A 27,830-nucleotide genomic window follows, 5' to 3' on the forward strand; every position below is an offset into this window, starting at 1 on the left:
GGGAACAGAGAACTTTAGATTAGAAGGCAAAGAAAAGAGCTCTGATTTATTTCAAATATACTGCTCTATATATAGAGAACATCAAGAACATTAATTTCATTGGTCTTAGAGTAAAAACATGTCACACCATTGGTGTACAGTGAATGACGCACAGTAGCAGAGCATATCTATAAACAATGTGAATAACAAGATAGATTAGAGAATTATTTACATTCTTTCCTAACTGTTTCCCAGGCTCTTGCCTGGTTAGAAAACCTTTCTCTTTCTCTCTGACTGAGCTGAGAATATCCACAAAACATCACCCGGGATTCCTGATCAAATTACCACCCTTCAGATAATCAATACTCAAGCTATCAAGGGAGAGAGGAGTCTCTCTTGCACCACAGACCCCCCCAGGAAACACAGTTGCCACCTCAGCTGGGTTCTGAATTTGTTCACATGAAAAGTCCCAGACTATAGGGTCAGAAAACTCCTTTAAGATTTGGCCCATATCCTCCCATTTCCCACACCACTCAGGATTTCTCACACCTGGGTCTGCTCCTGGGTCAGGGGTTTCATCAGCCCTTCTAGAAATCTCAGCCCTCATTCTAGAGAAACTGCAGACTGTATAGAGAAAGCTTACCAAATTAAATACCAGAAAGATAGTCTCTTTAACATTCAGGGGAAACTGAACATTCTCCAATAGGGATGTAACAGATTAAGAGGAGAAGAAGGAAAGCAAAGGCTGAAAAGCCTCATCTCCTGCTTCTCCTCTAACAAACTGGGTGCACAACCATAACCATGAAACATACATTCCTGGAACAGACTCCAGCACCTTTATAAACCTCCTGCAAGCCATTACAACCAAACGCAGCCCGATGGATATTCTGGTCAGTGCCCCTCAAGAAGCCTCTAAGACTTGAGTTTTAAGTGGCAGTCTTTATTTTCTTTTAATCATAAATGTGTGACGATTAATCACCATATTTCTAGAAAAAGGAAATTCCTCATTTCTGTATTTGCTGCTGTTGAGGTTGTGGCCATCAGTATGACTGCTTTATGCAAACTGCTGCTTCCTTTGCAACTACAACATGAAAATTTAAAGAGAAATGTTTGCTTAAAAATTTCCTAACAGAACCATTAGGTTGGAAGGGGACTCTGTTCAGCTTTCAGTGCAGACTAAGTTACTCAAGCCTTTTTGTCTAGTTGGGTTTTAAAAACCTCCAAGGACAGTGGTTCCATAACATCTCTGGATAGCCAGTTCCAGGGCTTCATTGTCCTCCAGGTGTTGTTTGTTTGGGTTTTTTTTGGTTTGGTTTTTTTTGTTTTGTTTTGTTTTGGTTTTGTTTTTGTTTGTTTGTTTTTTTGTGGTTTTTTTTTTGTTGTTTTTTTTTTTTTTTTTTTTTTTTTGTTTTTTTTTTTTTTTTTTTTTGGTTTTGGTTTTTTTTATTATATCTAATCTGAACTTCTCCTGTTTCACTTTATTTTCATGGTCTTTTGTTCCCACACTGTGCAGTGCAATGAAGGCTCTGTCTTCTCCATGACTACTTTGCAGGCTGTGCTTCACTCCCACAGCAAAATTTCCTCTTTTCCAACCTTGAAGAAGGCCAGGCCCTGCCTGTCCTCTAATGGCAAGTGCTCTGGTACCCAACCATGTAAAATAAATGAAATAAGGACAGTCTCATCCAGGCATTATTTTCCTTGTCTTTTTAATTCTTGAGTTTTTATGATTTTTTTAAACATGCTTTTCAATAAACTGTGTTTTAAAGGATTGTCAAATAACCCTAAAGGGCTAATTAGAGTAGAGGATGTGAGAGAACCATCAGAAAGGAACACCTCAGAACTTTGTGAAGTTGAGCAGAAAGGAAACAGCCTATTCACAGCCAAACCCTGTCTGAGGAACAAACTGCTTTGAAGTGTGGCCTTACAGAGACATAAGAACCTTATTATGATACAGATACAGGGTATTTTAATGATTAAAAGTGAAATCAGAATGAGGAGGTGTTTTAAGCTTTTGAACCATTCAGTATAATAGGCTGTCCCATATTATCTGATTATCTGTTGTAAGCAGGCATGTAATTTTTTTTTCCTGTAGACTTTCTTGGGTTGCTTTGTCAAGGTTTTGTTTAAATGAGCTCTGAGAAGTGGAGACATCTGAGATACATCAATAGTTTTGAATTAATGCTCATGGAAACGGTATGTCATGTTGTGAAAGCAGAATGTTTGAAAGGAACATATTCTACAGGAAGGTCTGTGTGCTTTTAAAAATGAAAGCTCTTTATAATTCATTTTGCTGGCAGTTATTCTGATATTGTGTTCATCCTTTGTTTTGAATTCTTTAAACTGATAATGTTCAAGATGTTCTTGGGATCTCCTGGTTTTTAGTATAGAGGCATAATAGTAGAGGTACTTAAGATACCAAAAATTCTTCTTTACATGAACAAAAAGTCCTTGGTGCTGGTTAAAAATTAGTGAAGCTTTTCTCTGATCCTTTATTTTTTTGAAAGCAAGGAGGGCGAAAAATCCTTTCGTGATGCTTTCTTTAACTTTCTTTCTTCCTGATTGTAAAAATGGAGCTTTGTATTCTTGACCTTTCTGCCCTTACAGGCACAGAGCAAAATTCCTGTGCTGCTGCTCAGTGTGTTTACTAACAAACTGTCTCATTGAAAGCTTCCAAGAAATCCTCTTTGGTGCTGTCTGTTATGTATATATATATAAAATTTTTATATATATATATATATATATATATATAAATTTATATATATATATATGTATACACAAAATTTGTATATATATATATACAAAATTACTTTCTCCTACTATCGTGCACTCTAATTGTACAAAATTCTGTAGTATTTAAAATATTTTAAGCAGCTCTGAATGGAAAAGGACATACCAAATCATCCCTGCCTTTTTTTCCTAGCAATTGCTGGCAAAAGTGTTGGAAATGATGTTGAAATGGAATACTGCAGAATATTTTGACTTGAATAGGAACACGGTAAAAGCATATGCAAAAGAAAATAAGCCATTCTGCTGTAACAAATATAATTTCAGCTTGCTAGTAATGCTTGTATTGACTGAAATGCATATCTTTCTCATATATCTACAGAGAGGTGTGAAAGTCCATGTTCATCCATGATCTTACTAACAGCTGATTAAAAAAAAAAAATACTTCTCTTAAGTGCTTAGAAATAATTGCTCCTTTGTTCCCTGTATGACATCATTAACTTGAAAGAGCAATAGAATTTTAAAGGTTCATATTTTAACAGACCTTATGACTGTTCCTTTTAAAAACCCAAACAAAAAAAGAAACACCAAGAACAGCAGTATATTAGATATATTAGCTATGAACTCCCTAATTCTAGGGACCTATGAATTGGCTAAAGGTTTCATTTCTAAAATGTAATTACTGTGTCGAGGTGATTATTTTTTCACAATTAATTTCATGTAATACCTTTGCAAGTCACATTTCATAAATGGAGCTTCTTTATGTTCAAACTATGGTTGAACTTACAATTTGCCTAATGACACTGTAAAACACTTGTAAAGAGGACTTACTATAATTAAGCATTAAAAAAGCTTAAGCTGATTTTCACAAGCTCTGTGCAACTGACCTAATGCTTGAAATTTGTAGGTGGTACTAGCAGTTGGTAGTCAAGAAAAGCTTGCATAATTTCTTCAAATTAATTAGTTTTAATTTAAAGCAAGCTGCTAACAAGTGGCGATGGTTAACATCTGATACCTTGTACTGTTGGGGCTCCCAGCCCCTTCCTCCTGCCTGCTCCTTTGGCTGCTCTGGTTAATGGTCTTGGTGAGGAGGACTGAAGCATGGTGCCTGTAGCTCACTGCTGCATGGCTGAGAGGCCACATGAAGGGGACAATGCCACTTGTCCTCTGTGGAAGGAGTTCTCAGTGCCATGCCCACGCCCTGTGCTGTGCTGGCCTCCGGGGGCATCCTGGGTGCGGCTCTAAATGGGGCTCCTGTGTTCAAAGCCCTAAATGGGCTCACACAGCGTTATCACAAAGGCTGCCTGTCTCCTGCACAATAGCTGCTCCCAAAGAAATAAAACTACTGAAGTACACCTTTAGTCTCTACTTTGTGAAATACCCAGGCACTAGATAGAAGGTTGAACATCTTATGGTCTTCAGAAAAAGACAAACCTATTTTATGTCTGGGTTTGTTTTTTAAAGCAATTATTCTCCTAACAGTTATGGTGTTAAATTGCTTCTTGCAATAAGCTTCCAGAGTAAATAGAATAGGTTCAACTCTTTTAAAATAAGCAGCTTAGCTTCAAAGCCATAGGAGGGGATAGACAGGAAAGTGGTTTAGTGCTGTTGTTGTGTAGACTTGTGTGTGCCTGTGTGCATGTGCTCTCACACATGTGCACACTGTGTGGGCACAGTAAAAGCATCAGTGAGGTGGGCTATGCACTCATGTATTTTAAATATCATTTTTGAGGAATATCTTAGTGTGCTAGTATTTCTTCACACACACGTTTAAGAAAGGAAAAGCTTATTAAGGATGTACATTCAGGAGTTCACAAACTGAGAATGTCCATAATTGATGGTGACGGCTTTGCAAGAGCAGTTTGGTTCCTTTCAGTGTTTGCATCATCCTGCAGGTTTTCCCCAGGTTTTTTTACAGAGTCATCCTATATTATAATTGCAGCATTCAAATAAAATTTCAAAGAAGGGCTGGCTCTGTCATGGGCTTTGCCATTATATTAATTACTGTAATTTAAAAAGGTTTTACAGATGTATTTTCATAATGTGCTTTCATTTCATTGTACAGATAATCTAATTTTAGGTGTCCCATTTTCAATACCTAGAACCCAATTTTCAGACTACTTAACACTATACAGCACTTGAAATTCTAAGCATGCAGCTTTCACTGATTTCCTTTCATTTCAGCTCTGGGGGTTCAGTGCCTCTGTCATTCTGACCTAAGTGAAACCGAGGCTTATTGAAAAAGAGGGGTATAAAATCTAGGGATTAACTGTACTAAGTATGTGCAGCAGGTCTTGTGGATACTTATAAAGGTCTACTGTGACTAGATGGTAGATTTTATTAAAGCTAAGAGAAGTCATTTCTGAAACCAGAGCCATGGACACTCAGATGTGTTTTAAGCCAGTTTTCCAATCAGTGAAGACTGAAGTTTTACCAGCAAAAAGTTGCCTAACACAATACATTTTTGTTCTTCCCTTTAGGGGATGAAACAGGGTGAAGAATGGGTTGAAAAGCACAGAGGTGGATGAAAGACAGGCCAAACACTTCTGAAGTGTTTTTGGGTGGAAATATCAGGGAGACTGCTAAGGATAAACCAGACCATATGGAAAGCAGCAGTCTCATATTGGATTAGGGCTTCAACCTTTTTTTAGGGTTGAAGCTTGCAATTTTACAGGTGTCTTTATAGTAATGCTTTGACAGAGGTAATTTTTGTTAGCACCCAAACCATCCTTTCTTACTTCTTGCTTTGCCAAAATAAAACCTATGATCTCATGCATGTAACAGCTAGGAAATGGTAAAATCAGTGTTGCCCCTTCCATCACAACAGGAAATCTCTTCTGCTTGTATAACAAGATTTTCATGTGTCATGAAAAGGCATTCTGCTGTCTGAAAGCTTAGCCTTCATAACAATGAATTATATCAGTTACTAGAAATACCCTTGCTGAATCTTGAGCTGTGTATTCTTTTAAAAATAAAATTAATTAAAGCCCCTGGCAGGGGGTTGCTTCATTGCCCCTTGCCTGGTTCACACTGTGCCAAAGGCATGGATTACATATGTTTTTCTGTTTGGTTGATTTTAATTAAATCTATTCAGTGTCTATAATTAACAGCAACAGCAAGAGATTCAACAGACTTTCAAAATTTTCTGTCCTTAAAATTTTCAGAAGCCCCCTTTTATTATTTAATTTTTCTGGGAGTAGCTATGAAAAAGACATCTGCTATCTGAAACTAAAATTAGATATCTAACAATGCCTGTGGGGACCCGAAAGGGAAGGAAAAAAGACAGAGACAAGCCTGTGTAGCCAACACAAACTTTCCTTCTGTTTCCCTTTGCTCTTTGTTGGAATAGGATACTTGGGAGACACTGAAGCTTTCTCTTCTCTTTAACTGCGCTTATCTGAACTCTGCCAGAGTTCAAGTTACAACCAGCTCGAGATATCTGACCTTGACAGCCCCAAGCCCTGCAGAACAGGTGTAGACCACCTGAGATTGCATCTCACAGGCTGGGCATTGTGAAATAATGACAATAACTACTTGTAATGTAGATTTGTACATCAATGCTGCTTTGTGAGTCGTCCTCATTAGAAGCCTTTATAGTCTCTTGTAATGTAGATTCAGCCTGGCAAACTGTTCAAGGTGATGGTGGACAAATGCTGATCTGCTCACAAGTTATCTCCCCTTTGGAATAAATGCTCATTTGAGAGGGTAAAGATCTGTGTGATCTTTGGTAAAGATCCTTGGTAAAGATCTGTGTGATAAGATGGCTTAAAGTACTGCATCCACTTATGTTCCAATGACATTTGTTTTAGGGACCATGTGTCACAATTAATAGCTGTATTTTCAGGTGCATTTCACATAAGTTATCAGTTTTCACGTGGTTTTTTGATCCCTTTTTTTCCCAGAGAGACTCAACAGTGCAGTTTCACATAGGTGTGAGTGGTTGTATGAGGTGTAAGTTAGTCTTAAGCATCTTAAGTATCCTGTTTCTTTGCAGTTCCCCTCCCCTTTCCCACCCCTGATTTTGATCCCTCCAAAGTTCCCTTACTTGTTACCACATGTGCAGGTTTTTTGAGATGACACATTTCCTATAGGATGCAGGTTATTTCAGCTGAGGGTCGTACAGGTAAAAATGTATGTGGGTGTTTTGTCTCTATGGGATTTTAACCTATTGCAACATCTGTGGTATAAAGCAGAAAATTTTTGAAAAGCAGAGTGATCAAACACTGTGAGATGACATTGAAAAATATTATCTCATGTCCAGATTAATCTGGTATTTGTTGTCGTGAAGCAAGTGCTTATTACTGTTTGAGTATTTTTGTTCCATTATCATATATCAGATCGTATTATATCATGTAATAACTAATGTCTTTTAATCAATCATGTCACTTCGTCTTAATAGCTCTTTCCATATGCCTCCTTCCCTGCCTTTATAAGGCTGTGAATATCATGGTTTCGTTTTGCAGAAGACAAAGGAAAAACTTTTGAGAATTTAACTGCAGTCCTTGTTTGGCTTTCCTTGAGAAGCTGCCATTCTCTCAGTTGCCAGTTACAAAGTGTCAAGTAATTTATCCTTGGGGTGGAAAGATGGACTAGATTTGGTGAGTTCAGAGTATCCAGAATCCCTCTGGCCTTCCCAAATCCCTCTTTTGAGGTACTAGAAGATGTAAGCACCTTCTGGTTGTAGAAATGGCCAAGTCACAGTGAATCCATTCTCCTGTTTCGCTCCCATCTCACAGTCCCTGCCCAGCAGACAGGGACTAAGCAGAGAGAACACCCCTGACTGGCAAGCTGGGTACTACATAGGTGAAAAGAACGTTATATGGGGATGGTGTGACATGGGAGATTATAATTTTAGTACCTTATTCACAGGATATTGTAAATGTTGAGCATTTAACTACAGGTTTTTTTTCATCCATATTTCATTATCTATAATCCCATTGAAATTGGACTTGAAGTAAGAAACATACATGTCCTTAAAGAAGAGAAATAGAGTGCTGACCAATGTGTATGTATACTGGTATTTATTTTAAAAACCCCACAACATTTGTCATGAGTGTTAGACTACCCATTAGTTTTTAGTTTCTTTTATTTAACTTACGTTAATGTATCCATGGTCTAGTCTACATAGGATTTTTTTCACAAAGGGTAAAGAAAAGTGGCTAGCAAGTGTAAGTTTGAACTGCAGTATAGGTGTATTATTTCACATTTTAATAACCAAAGCTCCAAATTATATTTTAGATCTAAAATATACATTATGGTGGTTATTACATTCCCCTGGTAATTTTACACTGATGGTAATTACTTGCAGTTTCACAATATTGTAGCAGCAAGAAAAAAATCTAAGTGTATCTGAGCTGCCCAACTAAAATCACAGCTTTTTTGTTACAGAATTTGAACCAAGAAAATGGCTGCTGTTATTCTTTCTGTACTGACTTAATAGTTTTCCAGTTATTTTACAACTTTTCAGGTGTTTTTTAGTCTTGCATTCAGGGTATTTATGACATCTCAGTCTCAACTCAGTCTTTTGCATTAACAAATAGCATTTTGCAAGTCTCTAGAGCAACAAAGTTTGTGTTGAGGACCCCGTGTCCATGGAATACATATCCCAGTTGCTTTATTTCAGCTGAGCTCTCTTCTGAGAGCCTTAGGCTGAGTATGCCATCAGCAAAATGAGTACCTTAAGTGAGCTTTTGGATTTCATCTCATGTTTAGCTTCATCCAAAAGGAGCCCCATTCTGCACAGCACCCCATGCTGCAAGCCAGAAGCTCAGGGAGGGATAATTGATAATCATTTCGAAAGATCTATTCTGATCAGTCAGCATAAACATTAAGGTGAGATTCCCAAGGGAGAAGGTCGGTCAAAAATCTGTATTATTAGGGTTAACAGAAGTCCATTTTGCTTGAAAAATGAAGTGCTGCATTACCCTCTAGCAACTGTGGCTGCTTTATCTAAGCATGTGCTTCCTCACTTTAGCAACCTACAGTAAGCCTGAAAGCATCATTTGGCTTGGTAGCACATTCATCACAAGATGAACGATGAATGCAGAAACAGGGTGGTTTCTATGCAGTCACAATTTGTATGCAGTTACTTCTTAGTTACTGAGTTACAGAAGATAAAGATTTTCTTTTTTTTAACAGATCCAGTATATTTTTAATGATGTAGCCCAAAAATGTGACTGAGCAAGACACATAAAAATGAGCAAATATTGCAAAATTGATAAATTGGTAGCACACCTGGTAGGTCTGGTAGTCATCACAAGTTTCCTTTCCTAGGTTTAATGGCTGCTGTTCCTTAGAAAACAGTGATAAGTGATCTGTTGTGAACAGCTTAATGGTAACATTCAACCATCTTTTTTAAAAAAACACTTTGGAAAAGAATAAAATACTCCAATAGAGATTTAACTGCAAATTTCATAGCAGGATGAGGTATGTTTGGAGGAAGCATCTGTAAATCAGTCCAGAAAAATTAGCTACAGTCAAATGACTAGAGAGATGTGGGCAAATATCACATATGCTCTAGGAATATTAAGGCTTGCCTTCAGTTAAAAATTCCTCCAGAATTGTTACTGTCTGTATCTGTGATGGCTGCTGGCAATTCTGCCTAACACAAATTTCATGTAGTGTTCCCATAAGAGCAGCAGTCTCTGCTCACTGGAGGAAGTTTCTCCCTGAGGCCATGCTTTCTAGTGAGCAGTAATCCACAGTCTGAGGTGTACCTTATGCATAAGGGAGAAAAATAATTTTTTTGGTACAAGTTTCTAGGTCAGATACACAGTCCCACTGGTTGGTCAGTTCATGGTGTTTCAGCTGGGGGATGTGTTTAAAATTATTATAAACATTATTCATTCCCATCTAAAAATAGAGAGCTTTCTAGGACAGAGAAAAGCTTAATTTCTTCTGGTAGAATACTTTTATTGGCTTAATAAGATAAGGGCAGTGAGCAGGGAAGGTTATCTTTGTAGTCTGCTTGTTCCTTTGCACCTGGGCTTTGCTGGAATGTCGCACATTACTCCATAAAAACACCTTTAAGTGTAACAGAAAAATCCTTAGAAACTTGATTTTAAGGGGTTTTATTTAATTCAGTTCAAAGAAAAATCTAAAAAAGATTGTATTTGGAGTGTTTTACTCCATTTTTAAATATCTTTAATGTTATAATGTTATTAGAGCTCTCTTACTAATAAATCTTATTTTAAAATATTATTATTTAAGTTAGACATTTTTATTTTATTGTGCTTGGCTTTTAGGTAACTTGATTCATCTTAATATCATATTTTAAAAAGAACCAAATGTTTCTTCTTTTAATTTACCTTTTTTGTTTTGTTTTTAATCTTAACCATACAAAGCAAACCCTCCTACTTTTTCCTAGGTAGCTCAACCTACCCATCCTAGCTATACCTATCATAACAAGTATTTGGTAAAAATTATTGTTCATGGGTTAAAAATGGAGATTAGGGAAGACTACAAACATTGGAAAAACATAGAAAAATTGTTAGAGGAAGGATTGCATTACACCAAGCATTTTATCAAAATATATTAAATTGTTATGGCAAACAATCATGCAGTCACTCCTTGTTAAGGCTAATTGTAGCTCTTCCAGTTAAAGCAGACATTTATTTCTGTCATGGGTAGGAATAGGTCTGAGGTTTCTGCTGTGCTGTACTTTCTTTTGCCCTAAAGCCAGCACTGATGTCTGGTAGCACAGGATGCATCTGTGCAAGTGCAGAGTGTGGGGGTTTGGGTTTGTTGGGCTTTTTGGTTGAGCTTTTTTCCCCTGAGCTGCTGAGGGAAATGTGACTTTTCCCAGCTAGGTCAGTTTTCTGAGCTGTCAGACCACACTGCAGCACGAGCCTTATGATGTTAGCAGGGGGTACATGGGGCAGGGAGGATGGCATCCACCCCCTCCTCTGGTTTGGCAAGTAATAGGTGTTCCTTACAAGCAGCATTTTCTGAAATTGTGCCATTGCAATTTGTCTCCTGCTGCTGATCCTCAGCAAAGGCTCCTCTCCCTTGGGAGCTGCTGCCTTTGCATAACATAACATTTACGTGTCTCTGCCTGTTTGGTGCAAATAATCCCTGCAAAGGGCTGAATGAAAAGAAAAGAAAAGAAAACCAGATTGTGCTGTCACCCTCTGCTTCAGAATTCACAGATATGAATTGTTCAGTGGCACTTAAAATACTGAATGTGTAAGTCTCTGGAGGTAGTTGAGTAGATGCTCTTTCAAACTGATATAATTGAAGGTCTTTAACTCCTTCAAGAGTATTGATGACTGTGCTCATTTAGTCAGAGAAATTGGGCATGTGTTTGTAATATGATGATATTTTTCTTTTATTCTTAATTTCTTAAACTTTTTGGAGCCGACTAAATAAGAGAACCAGAGAAAAATATTCTCTCTTTTTTTGGAATCAAATGGATATCTCTCCAATCTAAGGACATTACTTTTAAGTTGTTTCTTGGCTCAGCAGGAATGGTTTTGCTATTCCAAAACTGGGGTTCCTATGAAAGTCCAGCAGAATTCAATGTTTTATCTTTAATGGACCTTCTGACTGTTACATTGTTGTTTGGTAGTTGGGTTTTTTTGTGGTGTTTTGTTTTTTTTGTTGTTTTCTTCTTGTTGTTGGGAATGTTTTTGTTTCATTTTGGTTTTAATTAATTACATTTTTTTATTCCCTCTAGGAAATTTTTTCCACTTGTTAGAGAACTACCTGAAAAAACAACCATTTTTTCATTTTTATTGATGTAGGAATTGCCAGACAATTTCTGTTTGAGCTGTAATATGACCTGTTGAAAAGGTATTCCCAAAAGGGTATGTGGATATGGTAGAGTTTGTAAAATGTTTAAGTCTTAAAGGATATTAAAAATAATTAGGGATACTTAATTACATTAAGGAGCAAAATTTAAAGCCAGAGTGTCAAAAATCATTACAACTTTGCCTTTTCCCCCATTTCTTAAGCTTCAAGACATTAATTCTCTAGAGTGTAGCCTGGTAGGAATAATTACATTGGTGTAACAAGAGAAAGGGATGATGCTGTCAGAATTTATTTCCTGTGAAGTTTAGAACAATCTGATATTCTAACCTTAGTAACTGTTTTCTCTGGCTGTCTCTGCTACCTACATTTAAATAAACCATTCTTACATCTTGCTTTATATTCTCAAAGAAAAGCAGCTTTATGTGTTGCATTGCACCCAGCTGATAAGCTTAACCGTTAGCCTCAGGCATGTACTTTTCTTCATTTTTCCTTCCTCTAGTTTATTGGGAACAAAAGTCATATGGAAAACTGGATGATTAGAAGCACTTCCAGCTGTGTTTAAGTCTGTGTGCATGTCATGCAGAAATACAATTTAGACTTGCACAGCGCTTCTTATCCAAAGCTTTGAAAATGGGTTAATATCCTCATGTAGCAGGTGGTAAAATTGTTATAGGAGAGAGGAAATGACCAGTGGGAGGTTTCACAGGGAAGAGTGATGAGGAAAAACCCCCAGGACCGACCTTCAGCCTCATACAGTTCCTACATTTGAAACTAGCTCCAGTACTCCAGAAGAGGTTATAGCTGTGCTTTGCCATGTACTTAGGAAGGGCAGTGCAGCTTATTTTGCTGGGGAGGTTGGGGGTGTAAAGATGGGACTAAATATAGGATTTGAAGTCTTTAGCTGTTTTGTGTCAAGAAAATCGTAGGGGCAATTGTATTCTGACTTCAAGGTGCTGTGACAACACTTACCTGGGCATTATAAATCCTTAATTTTAGTTTATATTTTACCCCAAAATTTTCAAAAAATCAGGAAACTCACCACAATATGAATATAATTCCTTGACTTACTTTTTCTGGGTAGGATCTCTTTTTGTCATTTAAAGGGTAATAATGTGGTTAGAAAGACAGTGTAATATTGCAGCATTATTTTAGTTTCCAAAGCATAAGAAGTCCAAAGGGATTTATAATCCCTGTACACCTTGTTCTTTACAAGCCATTGAGGAAGCTTTGGGGAGCGTGTTGTGAATCCTTGATCCGGGAGTGAATTGTGTAGGACTGCATTAGAACTTCTATGGATGTGACAGGTCACTCTGTCCTGGTGTTCTCCCTTCCCCTTGCTACAACATTACCTAACATACACATCTTTACCTACCCCTCTTTTCCTTGGGCTGAGCACAGCAGAGTGGCTTATACAGGAACTTTAGCACATCCATTAACAAGGTCTCAGCATGGGAGAAAATCAGGATTGCCTCTTTTAGGCCTAAATTTATGAGACTCTCAAGTTTCCCAGGCAGTGTAAAATGCACTGAATGGAGCAGATAATTTTATTATAGTTTTTTGAGGTAGTTAATCTATTTAGATGATATGCATATAGCTTTTTTTGGTGTGTGTTTTTGTTCCTAAGTACCTGAATGTATTACACAGGTGGAAATGTTGGAATTAATCCCTCTCCACTAATCGTTGAATATCCAGTAACTTGGCTGCCACCTAAGCAACAAAATAACTTAAATGGATAATATCCGTATTCTATTCGAAGGTGCTGAGCATTGTAGAAAATTTGGCTGTGTGATGGAGGTTTCTGCAGACAGCCAGAGTCAGGAATGTTTTGGTTTTGTTATAGTTTTTGAAGGTTGGTTTTGTTGTTGTTGGTTCAGTTTTTTTCCAAATCTAAGCATAAAATCCATATAATTATTTTTTTTTTTTTAGTAGCATAACACTTTTGACCTGTGACTGGAGGCAAATCTATGTTATCATCACTCTACTGGAATACATAGATATTGTCTTTACTGGCAGAGAGCAGTAAAACAATGCTCAGCAATTTGTAATCCAGGCTGTTCCATTAAGGATAATAAACTGTCACTGTTCAGCACTTTGACAACTTTGACAGCTGGCAGGTGCTGGAATATCTTGTGCTAAGGTACTTCATGCCTGCTATTACAAACTGTATGCTTTATGTATCAGTAGCTTTTATGTCTGATAGAGGTGTGTCTTAATATGTATTTCTTCTGTGGTGATTTCATTGTTCAGAAGGAAATAGAAATAGAAATCTGTGAGTGCCATTTCATAAACAGATTCTCTGGGGTTTTGTGGCCCTAAGAGCAGGTGCTGAGCTTTTTGCTGAGTTTCAGCCACACATTCTGTTGCTCTTTGGTGTAGGGTAAGTCAGCCTTCCATGCTATGATTGTATGAATTTCGGACCTGAAAAAAATAATGTCAAACTAATGTCTTTTTATAGGTAGACAATTTGTCATCAGTGCCTACTTGTGCTTTTTTGAACTATTTTAGTAAATACCCGTTTTTCCAATAAAGCCATTACGAGAACTTGAAGGTAATATTGCAGTAGCTCCCTTCACATGTTACTCAAATATTTTATGTTCACTTAGGCATTCCATTTTGGATGAATATTTGAGAGATCCAAATGCCTGTGTCCAATGTTGCTTTTTATGGGGAAGAGGGTGTGGAAGAATATTCATAAAATCAGGAGCTTTGCAGAGGCTTTGTCAGCCTGCAGCAATATTTTGCATGACATACTCAGAGATCATACATGACCTAAATAATTAATGTGTCTGGCCCATTAGTAATTCCTTGGACTATCATGATAGTCTATGTGAAAATTCACATGCTTCATAATCAAGGCATGTTCTTATGTCAGGATGATGTTTCCTTACATTTATGACTAGCAAAAAAACTCTCAGTAAGAGTCTCACATTTTTTCCTTTCTGGTCACAGGCTGTATGTGTGAATTCCCATCAGCTTCTTTAGGAAAGAAGCCTAGGTATGGCTGAGTGACCTTCCACAAGACAGTGGAGGTAGCTGTGCATTGTTTGTCTTAGGTGGCTATGTGATAAATGCAACATCCCATAAATATCTTTGAAGTTTCTCCTTTGGCATGGATGGAAAGGACAACCTTCCTATGGGTTGTGACTTGCCATGCATATGCGGTACCTCCAAGAAAAGCAGGTATGTGCTGCTCCTTTCTAGTGACTGCTTTGTGTGGGGTTAATGAATACTGCAGTCCCTGGAAAGGAGCAGCACATACCAGCCTTCTTTTGTGGCACATCACTTTGAAAAGGACCTGTTGAGTCTTTTGGGCTCCTTTCTTGTCATTTGGGCTTCTTTCTTGACATATTTGATTTTATTCATGGAATCTTGGAATTAGGACAATTTGACTGACAAGAGAAGTGTATTAGGAGGCAGAAAGACATATTTTTTTCAGGAATGGAGGGAAATGGATTGGAGGAGAGCTAAAGTCAAATGAGAAGAGTTGTCATGTTCCCCACTCTCTGTAAACTTGTTCAAGGTGCTTCGCCTGTCTCTGTGAAGTTCATCAGCTGTGAAACACTTGAAATGCAGGCATAGCACTGACAAATATGGTAAAGCCAGCCTAATTTTTATAAAGTCTGTGTGAGCTGCTGCTGGAAAGCTTCTACATTTGCATGGAAATGTAAAACTTTAACTAATCAAGAATTTGTATTTAAAAGAATAGCTTTCATTGTCCTGGTATTTTGTTTGGTGAAAATTGGTGTGAGAAAGTTCTTAAATCAGAGGAGAACAAATGGTTTATATTGCAGCAGGTGTTTACTCACTTTAATTTTTGGATTAATTAAATGAGGGCCAAGCCTATAGTAGGCAGCTGTAATGGTTGACATAAAAGCCACAGGGAAGGCTGAAAAATTCATGCCAACTGACTCTTTGAGTAGAGTAGTTAAACTGTGTAGATGTTTTGAATAAAAGTGGCATTGATTTTGCATTGCTTTATGACTACTGTAAATTGAACTGAATCAAAGTTCTGGTAAGCTCTTTATCATCTATCTTCTATATCTTGTCTGACAGACCATAGGCAGGTATGCAATGTCAGCCAAACTTAAACCAGTTGCACATGAATTCTCAGGATCAGAGCTACTGAACTAGTCTCGCTCTCCTTTGTACCAGTTTTCCTTGAGCTGCTTACTTCTCTCCCTCACTGCAAAATCTTTTGCTGCAGTTAATCTGGTACTCTCATGTAATCTAGATAAAGCTTTATTCAAAAGGCTGATGTGATAAATGGCAATTTCTGTCTCTTACACAATTTGAACCCACTGGCATTTCTGTGGCCTGGTTATGTTTTTGGAAGTCAGCTGAAGTCTTTGCCCCTTCTGTTTCCTCACCTGGGGTGTTCACCTGATTGATTTCTATTTCTATAAAAAACAATATGTATATGTTTAGCTATGTTTTATGAAATAAAATTTAAAAAAAGACAACACAACTAGAATAGAAGTTTGTGACATGATTGGATTTTCTGTCTTTAACTTAGGATAAAAAAACATATTCTCCTTATTTAAATGGCATCAGGATAACATGACCCGTATTTGAAGCCTGATATGATAAGAGGAGTATTTCAGAACTTTCAAATGACTTTCACTATCTAGGTTACTTAATTATTGCATCTAAATCTTTTACTGAAGCTTCAGCCATTGCTAGAGTCTCCACAGTTAAATTAGAGAACTTAATTTTATTTTTCCTCTGGGTATGAACTGTCACTATGGTGAAATTCCTTCAGGTTGAATAAAGTCTGTAGTAACAGAGTAATGATTTGTTGTGATCTTGGGGATTATAATATCTGAACAAAAGTTAGAAGAAAATTGACAGTTTTGTTTCAGTGTTTAAAGTGAAACACTGCAGATAAAATATAAATTGAGACTGATACAATAGAAAAAATTCTGCTTTCATTTATGCTAATAAATTATAGTTCTCCTGAGATAATATCTATAATGCAACTTTAACAACTAAAAACCACATTTGTAATTATCAGAACCTTTGAATAAGTTGAAGATTTGTATTATGCTTGATCGTTAATAAACTTATAGTTACATTAGTGCTACACTCCTAGAGGTAACTGTGTTCAGCAACATTTAACTGCTTCAGTTCTCACATATTCACTTTGAGGGGAATAAACCAAACCAAAAAAAAACAAACTAGTATCCCCTTTGTGTGTTTTGGGCTTGTTCTGTGTCTTTGATCCAAAGCTCTTGCACCGAATCTCTTTAACACACATCTGAATAGTACAAAGAATTCAGTAAATAGGTCTGTCTGCCCACTTAGTGCATTCAGACTTGGGCTATAAAACCATTTTGAAAAAGATCTCTGAATATGGTAGAGAAATTTTCCAAGCTCTGAATGTATCTAAACCAGACTGAATATCATTAAAAGGGTTTATTTAATTTTATCTAATATTTATTTTCAATTAGACCTGTCATACTCTGATTTTCTTTTTCTTTGCTTTCATTACTGCTTTGACTTAAAAAGCAAGGCTCATTGTATTGCAAAAAGCAATATAATGTTTCAGTAGCAAACCAACATCACCCAGAAGTTAAATAATTCTGTAAATTATGTCTATAGTCTTTGGAAATGAATGATTAATTTGATTCTTTGGAAGTAGTCCAAATCCTTGCTGCTTTCCTGGAAGCACTTGGAAGTTTTTTCACTGTTCTCATTTGCCAGTCCGTTGCACGTTGCTCTAATTTAGTGAAGGTCACATTTAAATTTAGCAGTATCCCCTGCCATTAAAACTTGGGTAATGCTACCCCTTTTCCACTTGGGAATGCTCTGGTGAAAACTACATTAATGTACCCGCGGTGTGCAGTGACAGCGGCCCATCTCTCATAGCGTCCTATTCAGACACACTTTTCCATGAGGTGCTCCTGAGAGTTATGTAGGGCACCTCAGGATGAGCTAAATAACAAAAAAAAAAAAAAAAAAAGTGCATGGGGTTATCCTAACCCCTCTATTTGTTCACCTTTCCTAAAAGCCTGGTCTTTTTTAGTCCCAGTACTGAATGCTGAAGAAACAACAAATTGCTGTGTTACAAATGGAAATGAGAGCCAGAGCAAAAGCCTTTGCCCTCTGTCCTCTAGCTGGAGAGGAGCAATTTGATTTTGCATAGCATTTTTACATGCCAGTGCTTTGGACCATATTACAGAAATTGAACCCAAAAACTTGTGTGTGTGTGTCTTCTAATATGTCATAGAAAATTTAAGATAACTAACTCTTGACTTCAAGGGTGTCTGCGTCTATGTTTATACCGCATGTTATGGTGTCAGAAGCATCATGTGGCGCTCCTGGCAGGGTAATTTAAAGTCAGCATTAGGGCAGGTTGGTTTTTTACAGATTGACTAGCTGCTGCTAATACAATGGGTGATAGCAGAGTTGGTGGTGGAGAGGAGCTCTGCCGTAAGAAGTGCCAGCCCTGAACTCTCAGCACTCTTACCATGAAGCAGAACGATTCTCCTTCATTAGTGTGTTGGAGATCTGGGTAAAATATGGAAGCACTTAAAAATAATTATTGTACTGCACATTTTAAATAAAAAACTATTGGAATTCATGAAAGTGCTGTAGTAATGCAAATATTGTTGTGGCTGGTGGCCATATCTGAGGTCCCTGTGGGAAAGTTCAAAGTTAGTTAACTCACCTTAGGACTGGAGCTTTACAGCATCTTTAATCCATGTTTAGAGACACAAAACCTGAGTGGCTTTTGAAGGAAGGGAGAACATTAGGGAGGGGCAGGCATTTGAGCTGAAAAACAATCCTTTGCTGCTGTTAAGTACAAGCCTGTCCTTAGGCTTTGTTTGTTTAAAAATTGAGGCAGGCCTAGGAGGGGGATTAAAGCTCAGACAGTGCCCCATTGTGAGATGTGGATTCTGCCTGTTCTCATCTAGCTTCAGCAAGAATCAGGGAGATGTGTATGTTGAGGGGAAAAAAGGCTTTTTCTCAAAGAGAAGTACTTGCAGTAATTGCACTTTTGCAAGTATCAAACCTCTTTGGTTCCTGTACAAAGGCTGTATATTTGAAGAACTCAAGAACGTTAAATTGGCAGAGTTCATTGGAAGAGCATAATTTGGGTCGTATGCAAAACCTAAAACACTAATGAATCCCTGTGCAAGAGGCATTCCTTAAGGTGTTGGAGTAAGGTATATGGAATGGAAATATGGGCAGTGTTTGTGCATGAAAAGAATCTAAATAATTTGGGGTTTGTTTTTGCCGTGTGTGTAAAAGGAATGTGTGTGGATATTGTTTTTACATTGTTTTTAAAGTCCAAGAGTTCCAGCAACTTTATCACAGTCTATTAGAAAAACACTGTGTGAGTCCAGACTGGTGTAGAAACTGCAGGAATGCTCAAGGTGGGACAAAATTGCCCTTTCACTAATGATTTCAGCACAACAAAGTACAAGTTCAGTCTGTGGGAAATACTTGTGTGTTGGGGTTTTTTTTGGTCTGAAGCCATGACTTTCAAAAGAACTTGATGAGATGGTGTACAGCTTAATAATGCAGGCTTTCATGTTTATTTTTAAAATTTATTCATCCACCGATTGATTCCCAGAGGTCAGGTCTTTGCTGAAATTTAAATCAATCAGGAACAAATGTTCTAAAATTCAAGGTGCAGGTCTTTATTTTTTTTTTACCTGAGTTGAGCAGCATTATTTACTGTTAGGGATGACACTTATTTCAGTGTTATGCAGTTGTTTTGGGGTGTAAATGTGCAACTTTGTGTTTTAAAAAAGCTTTGCTAGGTCCATTTTTACCCTTGTTTTTCTTAATATATTTCTGTTTTCACTGTATCAGTACTTGTCACTTGCTAGGTGCCAGAGGTTTTTCTTTTCTGCTAAATTGGCCAACAGTAGAGTTTAGAATGTGTGATTGTAAATAATTGATGCTTTAAAAAAATTTTACAAGTGACAATCCCTGATTTTCCAACTCAAAAACCCCTCTTGTTTATGAATTCATCCAGTGAGCTGTGAAAAGCTTTTCCTTTTTTTTTGTTTGTATTTGATTTGTATTACAGGTAAAGTGACAGCACTCATATGCTGAAGCACCAATCAATGTATATTTTGGTTCTAGTTGTATAGGTCTAAAAGTTTTACTTGTATGAAGTTGCAATAGTAGTTTTATCCATGGGAAGAAGCATTGACAATTCTGTGACTTTTGTTTGATAGTCATGTGGCAATTGTGTGGTTTACAGGATCCTTGGTAAACTGACACTCCTGAAAGCGCCGAACGTTTCTGTTTCAATGCAAGCCAAAGCAAAGTTACTTAGTTAAGTTGTTTGCTGCTTTGTCTTTTAGCAAGAAGAATCTGTGATACAGACAATGAGTAAATATGGTTTTGATCATGTGTCCTAAATAAGGAGCTGAGAGACTGAATTACAGCTCTGACTTGGTGCTGTTACAGGCTTTCAGCTTGTGTCAGCTTTGCATGTATTAAGAAATCTGTTCATAGCACAAACCATATTACTGAGCTGCAGAAGCGCCTCTGCTGATACATCAAAGAAAGCAGGAGCTGTCATCCAGTTTTAGCCATGGTGCTTTTGAATGCCTTAATCCTCTTCCCAAACTGAAGAAGGCAGAGAGCATGTACTTTCTTTATCCACCCCCTCTTCTATTTTTTTGAAGTTTTCGTAGCAAAATCCAGAAGCTGTGTTCAGCAGCCATTGCTGCATGGCACAAGACTTGGTGTGATTCCATATTTTCAGATTATATTTTTAACAATACAAGTTTTAGAAGACAGTTACTACAAAATAGCCTCCTTAAGAAGTTAGCAAGGTATACTACAAATACAAGTTTAACCTTTTAGAGCTGTTTTTAAGGTCTGTGTGGTGCAGTGTCCTGTCTCCAAAGTGAGTTATGGCAGAAGACTGGGGACGGGTATGAGAGCTGAGCAAGAAAGCAGTGATGCTTCCCTGACATACTTTCCTGCCTCAATAGCACTTCCCAAGACAGAAGCTGTTCTTTGAACTGAAAAAACACATACAGGTTTTTCTTCTAATTTGCCTAATCACTTTCCCTAACTGCATTTAAAAATAAATATATATAAACACATTTCAAGGGAATAGCATATGCAAATTTTTTATATTGAACCAAGTTACCAAAATTATTGGAAATAAATTATAAAATAAAGTGGTTTATGTATTGGGTTTTAAATTTGGTTTTGTTCATTAGCCACTGTCTTGCAAAGTGAATTTGCACTGCAAAGTAATCCCAGCAGAAGAATGAAGTCCATAAGTGTAAAGCTGTCAGACTACAGCAATCATTAAATCATCTGTCTAGATAAACTAATGGGAAAGGATTTTAAGTTTTGCTAACCTCCAGCCTCTCAGACCAAAAATACTTTGTTGTGCTGAAGTAACTAAGCAGATAGAGTAAAATTTAATGTTTTAATAATCTCTTTGTGTTGTCCTATTTCCTTAAAAAGAATTTCAAAACTCTGCAGTAAAAAGTGTGTCAACCAGGATCGTACTGAAAGGCAGATTAGAGAAAATGTCATTTGATGACAAGGTTTGGTATATTTAGAAATGCTCCTGTTATTAAAGTTGCTGCTGTGCCAACTACTCCTACACTGGAGTCTGCTGATTTGTGTGACATGCTATCTATCCCAACACACAAGGAAGATCAGAGATTACATGCAATAACTCCAGTCCTACTTCCGTTGTCAGACAAGGATCTCCCAGCAGTGACATTACCTTCTTGTGGTTTACAATTGCAATAACATTTTCCCTTCCTTCTTCATTAATAGCCATTTTCAAACTCCTCAGTTTGAAATGCCATCTATTTACATCTTTAAAATTCCAGAGGCTTTGATATTGCTCATAAGGAAAATTAATGTCAAGAGAGAAAATGTGCATTTATCATTGTGGGATGCTCACGACGATCTTTTCCTAGCTCACACTGAGTAAGAGGTCATTGGTATGCTTTGCTCTTGACAGGGCACAAATAAGAAGCCTCAATTCAATGAAAAATTGAATCGCTGTGGCATACAGTTGTTGGTAGTTTCAGTGGCCTGTGTACCTCCACAGCACAGCTGAGCAACAGGCAAAGGAGTTGTTGTGCACTGCTGTCCCAGTGCTCAGTGAGTAATACTGGACATCCACAGCTGTGTCCAGACACCTCTCAGGTCAATGAAGAGACACACCTGAAGGGATGTTTCCAAGTGTCATTAAGCTGTGGGAGGAAGAAGGCATCTCATGTTAGTTTATTCTTACTTTTAATTTCTTCCTACCTGCCCCACAAAAAAAGATTGTGTGTGTGCAAGATAGTCTTACAAGGTAGAGTAATTTTACTTTGAGGTTTGCAGTATCAGAAGGAAAAAGGGAAAATAACCTTAAAAGGTCCTGCTTTGTTTTTAAATGATGAATTTTTATTTCAAATGTTGAAATAAGAAAGCTGTAGGTATATGGTATGAGCTGCTCTTGCTTGTTCTATGCTGTATTACTCAAGGTCTTACTCAAGTGCTACTATGGGTATTAGCGGATCATTTTGATTTTGATGTTTATTGCCTTCTCAGTTGCTGGGTTTGTTATACAAACACCAGAAAAGTTCCTCACTTGACCTATTAATTCATGTAAATGGCATTAATATATATTTCTTTTTTGTTTTTTACAGGTTATTGAATCACTAGGGATTATTATATATAAAGCCCTGGACTATGGTTTGAAGGAAAATGAGGAGAGGGAATTAAGTCCTCCACTGGAGCAGCTTATTGACTACATGACTAATGCCACAGAAACAGATGGGAGTAGGGATGAAGGATATGATGCTCTGGATGAAGGAGTGGAGGATGACGATGATGACAAAGAGAAAGTTGAGGCCATTCACTCCTATAAAGATGTCATGAAGGTACAGTAGTGTGCAGTTTATTGTTCTGTCAGTGAGAAAACTGTTTTCTGCATTATTATTCTGTGTGATACTGGCTGTGTCATTTTCTGATTTCCCTGGTCCTTTTATAAGGTTTGCTTGTGAAAATGGCATGCAGTATTATTTCAAGTTTGACAGTAGGCAACAGAAAATCCATTATCAACTCTAGCATTGGATGTGCCATTAATATGACAATCTGATTTTTAATCCCTGCACTGGATAGTCAGGCTTCCAGTGTAAACATCTGTTGAATTACTTTGTGTACTCTTGGATACTTCATGGTGTGTTTCAATTAATTCACCTTTTCATTAGCAGGTTATTAGTGCAATTATTTCTTATCAGTTCCTTTGCTTGCCACCCTCCCCTCCTGAAGCACAGCGGCGCTTTTGTGCGAGTAGCTTATTTGTATGGAGTGAGTCAGGACACAGCGATCATTATGGTTGCAGTTCTTGACCTGAGTTGTGAAATTCAGAAATATAGCTTATGAATTTTAATTGTGACAAGTTCTTTAATGTTATCTGGGCAACTGTGAATAATCATTTAAAAGTATTACCTTCTGTTTTCTAAAGAGTAATCTGTGTGTGTTTTAGAGCCCAGCGAGCTCTTATTACAGAGAGAGGTATTAATAAGCATGGCTGAAAAAAATAGTGTAATTGGTTTAACTCATAAAAAATCTGATATAAATACAGGTTGGAAAACATTATGCTCATTGTACCAGAGGACTGAGCCATTTATAGTGCTTCTTCACAAATGCAAGTCATATCTAAGGACCAGGAGCTTAGTGCACTGCATATATTAAGTGTCATGGTGGAAGCTGAGACCATAGGAATGTCCCAAATAGCCCATCAGAACACACTGACACAGGAAAAAGACCCCACTAAAACCCTTCAGTTCTGCAGGGTTAACAGTAGAGAGGAACTCTTAGGAGACTGGAGAGGAAGTAACTTTAAGATTCTTTTGCATCCTCCTTGAGTCAGAAGTAATGCTAAATGCTTAATGCCTCTGTTTTTCCTCCCTCCCTCAGAGATGCAGAGGCCAGAGGGAGAAATGAATGAAATGGCCTTTTGCTCCCTGTGATGGGGAGGGCCTGGCTGGCTGAAGTGCTATGCCCTTCAAGCCCCTGCCCCTGCCAGCCTTGCTGGGTTGCTGCGTGAAGGTGCTTTGCTCTCTCCTCCCTCTGCCTTTCCCTGACTCCTACCCCAGAGGGGGCCAGTTGTACCCTGCTAAGCCCCCATGCAAGCTGCTCCAGACAGTCTAGAGGAAATGTAGAAGATTGATGGGATACATTCCTCCTTTTCCCCCAGTTTGGCAAAATGCTGTGATTTGGTGACAGCTGAAGTTAGATTGTTAAGTGAAAGTTTCACTTAGTGCAGAGGCAGACAAGACCTTTGTATACAGAGCTGAAGACAGTGGCTTTGTAGAAGTGATTATTTTGCAAGTTCTTTACTTGATTTCTGCAAATAATGAAAGATAAATTTGGAAAACTTTGCTGAACTCCTTTAGGTGCGCTGATGTAGACATCCCTGAAATGAAAAGCAATAAGAAAATTCAACAGGTTTCAAAGGTTAAGGGCATGGAATGGCATCCTGTTCATTTGGCTTTGTTAATATCTCTGCTAGTCTGAGGTATCTGCTTGTTTCTATGTTTTAAAATCAGCATCTTCCATTTTATTTCTTCATCATATTTTGTTAATAGTTTTATATCATCCTGGACATGTACTGCTTCTGTGACTTCATCTTCATAAACTGAAGGTCAGCTGTCAGTTGTACATCATCCTAACTTTTACTCCTCCATCCCTTGCAATTCTCTTTTATTTCTGTTGTTATTTTTGCCTAAATTACGTGCTGCAGGCTTAACTCTGAAAATTACCTTTATTCCCTACTCAATGTTGTTACTGCATTGAGAGGACTAGAAGGGCAGCATTGCTCTGCCATATTTTTCATATGAGTGCAGATTTGCAAGATCTTTTTTTCTTGACTTAATACCTTTTTAGGGGTAAGACCATCTTCTGCACATGGCTTTCTCTTATTTCCCCCCCTCCCCCAGCAGTGGTAAAATGTTAGAGGCTACACCCTTATTTACCCAGTGACTATTTCACAACAGGAGTGTGTGGTCTTGTGACCATGTGGTTCAATTATTTTAAGATCCTCTTGGCAAGACCCACTGTGAAGCTTTTTCCTCCACAGTTTGTAGTGAATGCTGAAGCAGGTTTGCTCGTTGAATTGAGAACTGTTGTTCTTGCCTCCCCTGCCTTCTCTACATCACAAGATTGGAAAATGGTAGAGATGGCCTGTGTGCTACTAATACTGATTTTTAAGGTTTTTAACTATGTAGTCTCCCCTCTGGAAATTATTTTGTCCTTGAAAAATGATTATATGGTTCCTCCTCCAAAAACTGTCTGTCTGGCCAGTAAAATGGAACTTTTCACCATTAATCACTAATTTGGGTGAGCATATTTTGTGATTAAAACACAGAAATAGTTAAGATATGTGTCAGGTTTTTCTGTAATGTGAAGTAAGCAAGGTCAGTCCTGCACCCTCCCCCTAGCCTGGAAAATGCTGAGTAACATGGCAAACACTGATTCCCAAGAACTGGGAAAAGGGTAAGTGCTAAATAGTACTGCCAAGATTATCATTGGCAAAGCCAGTGGGGAAGACACAGACAAGCTTTTGTGCTGCTTCTTGGTATATTTGGCTGATTTAGCTTCTGATTTGCTTGGCAGGACCAACCTGCTGGCCAGACTTGACCTACTGTTTTTAAAAATGCATCTGTGAAGAGAGGAGACATTGGTTGCCAGAAGCTTTTAGTCTTTGATATATTTCTGATTTACCAGCCCTGCTGGAAATGAAGGGGGAAATGGAGACAGCAAAGACTGGACATTTTCAGACAGATGCTTTCCTTGTTTGAGTCCCTCTCCCCACCCCATCCCCTGTGTGTACACACCGTGCTCTGTGGTTCAGGAAATCTGTGCATGTGGGGAGTGCTGGCTTGGCTCTGCATGTACACAAGGCACAGTAATCCCCAGGGATAGGGAACATAGCAGGCTGACAGCACACATACCCCTTGGGAAGCCTTGGTCAACAGAGAATAGACAGGGAAGTCCTGTCATGTGGCACCTTTATCACAGCATGGGGCCCTCCCTGATACTGAGACAAGATGATGCAGTTTATCAACCTCTTCCAGACTACGCTCAAACCCTAATTCCACTCCTAATCTTAACATTAACACTCCTTATCCCACAGATCTCTGCAGTCAGATGGTTTAAACCAACAACATTTTTCATGTTAACCCGGAGGCACTTTCTAAGCTGCGATTTATCAATATCTGTTGGCTTGAGCCCCAACCCTAAACCCAGTTACAGTATTATACTTCATTCTAGGTCAACACCCCTTTCTAATTCTGGATGTAAAGGTAACCTTGTAAGGCTTTGATAGCAGGTTTTATTCTGTGCTGGTATTTGCTTGACTGAACTGCCATCCTAGTCTGTAATTTCTTCCAGATTTGGATGTCATTGTAGCCAAATTGCTACTGCCAGTACTAGACTTCACCTCAGCCCTTCTGCATAGCAGAGGTATTGTAGAGTGTTGTCAGGTGTGCAAGTCACGACACTAACCTTTGTCACTGCCTTGCTACCTTTTTCTGCAGGTCTTGTAGGAAGTACAGAAAGGAGGCCTTTCCTGAACCAGTATCTTTCTTATGTTCACCTTTCATCCCAAAAGTTAATTCAGCTTTTAACAAGAACCTTATCTGTAGCTAAGCCACACCTTCTTGTCTAGGACACAAATACAGGTGGATGGTCTCTGGTGCTCAATGGCTTCGGGTCCATGGTCTTACCTAATTGCTTTTAAGAAGTTCAATAATAGTGTTTGTTAATTCTGCCCAAAAATTTACTGTCATGCAAGTGCTGCTTCACAAAGGTGAATGAGTGGCCCAGGTCCCATAGTAAACAAAACCCATACATAGAAAATCTCCATGCTGACTTAATTTGCATGAATTTTTTTTTCAGAGAGCATGGTCTCTGAAAAAAATTGTGTTACCTTGCTATAAGAAATGTAAACAAGGATGCAGTTTGCAATATTTTTATTGGGAGAAAATGATGTTTGTGCTTTGCAAAGAGGAAGAATAAATTGTTTCTGTGAAGTTCAAACACTCCTCTCCCATTTCAGTTTTTTTAAACATTGGCATGGTCATGAGATGAGAAACTTGTATGTCTAGGTGACTCATATGTCTTGGTAGTTCAAGGATATGGCTGACTGCTTTCAGCTGGAAGGAACTGAAATTTACAGTGGTGATATTGATCTGCCTCTGTTTTATTTTGAGTACTCTGATAGTAGTACAGATCTACCATCTATGGCGTGTGTAGGATTATAGGGGAGAAGAAAAGTATGTCCTGTCTCAATGCAATTATAGGCAGGATAAGAAGATCTACATTTAGATCTAAGTATTTTGGAAACTCCCTTCTGAGTCTGAGGACTATTATCATATAGATGCTGTGACCCCATGTAAGTATAATATGAGAGAAACCAGAAAATGCAGTTAAAAACAAGTCAGAGTATTTGTTTATGACAGACAGTTAAAGAGTTCATGTTACTGGAATTCAAAAGCCCATAATTTTGTCTAGTCCAAGCTTAGTAAGGTGCAGCTTTCTGTGAGTGTAATTCAGTTTAAGGCTGGGCTGGCTTAAGCATTTTTATATGAGCCTGCAGAACAGTATTTATGCTTCTTTTCCAAACAAGCAATTTGCAGTGTATGCTGTAACTCTGTGTGAAGCTGGTGAAGATTTGCAAACTTACTGAGATGATAAAGAAAGTCCCAGAAGTTGCCAATTCATTTTATATTAAAAAGGAATGCAGCAACATTGGCCATTTGTGAAAATGCTCAAAAAAGACAACAATTGAATCCTTTCTCTTGAATCCCGTACTCACATGTTTATGTGCTAGTCTTTATCTTGGTGGATCTCATTTTAGAAAAACATTATTTTTGTCTCATGTGCATGGAGAGACACTGAAATTACAGTGGGTTGGAAGTCCTCAGTTCTCTTCACTTTTTTTTCCTCACAGTACTTGCTGGCTTGAACAAAAATTTTATCATATTCCACTTGAGGATCTTCAGTTACATAGACCTGCTGTCTGAGACCCCTTTTGTAATATTGGGAAACCTCCTGTCCCATCTGTTTGGGTCTCTGAAAGTGCAGCCATCTAGTTTTTGTACCTCTTAAGTTCTGAGGAAGGCAGGTTCTCCTTTGGCTGTTCCTTTTTTTTTGCAGTTTAACTCTTTGGAGAATTGTCAGATAGAAAGAAACCCCCAAATCTCCCAAAGTGACTTTGTAAACACAGGCCCATATCAAATTCAATGACAGGACACCATCAGGTGGATGCCCCTGGGCAGTGTGGGCCTCTGAAGGTGGAGGTTCATGGTGCTGCTCTGAGCAGGTAGACAGCTTGTGTCAGCACACGTCCTGGCCACCCTTTCTCCCTGCTGCACTGACAGAAGTGG

At 38.1% G+C, this 27,830-nt stretch overlaps 1 protein-coding gene across 4 annotated transcripts in view; it reads left to right on the forward strand.

The window, feature by feature from the left end:
- Positions 1–27,830, forward strand: part of SPIRE1 (spire type actin nucleation factor 1) — a 128,842-nt gene that overhangs the window by 34,278 nt on the left and 66,734 nt on the right. For all 4 annotated transcript variants that reach the window (XM_053977337.1, XM_053977345.1, XM_053977363.1 and 1 more), the window contains exon 3: positions 22,083–22,316. In XM_053977337.1, the coding sequence (XP_053833312.1) occupies positions 22,083–22,316 (234 nt within the window). The remainder of the gene's footprint in view (positions 1–22,082; positions 22,317–27,830) is intronic.

The sequence above is a fragment of the Vidua macroura genome, chromosome 1 (assembly GCF_024509145.1).
Source record: "Vidua macroura isolate BioBank_ID:100142 chromosome 1, ASM2450914v1, whole genome shotgun sequence".
Lineage (NCBI taxonomy): Eukaryota > Metazoa > Chordata > Aves > Passeriformes > Viduidae > Vidua > Vidua macroura.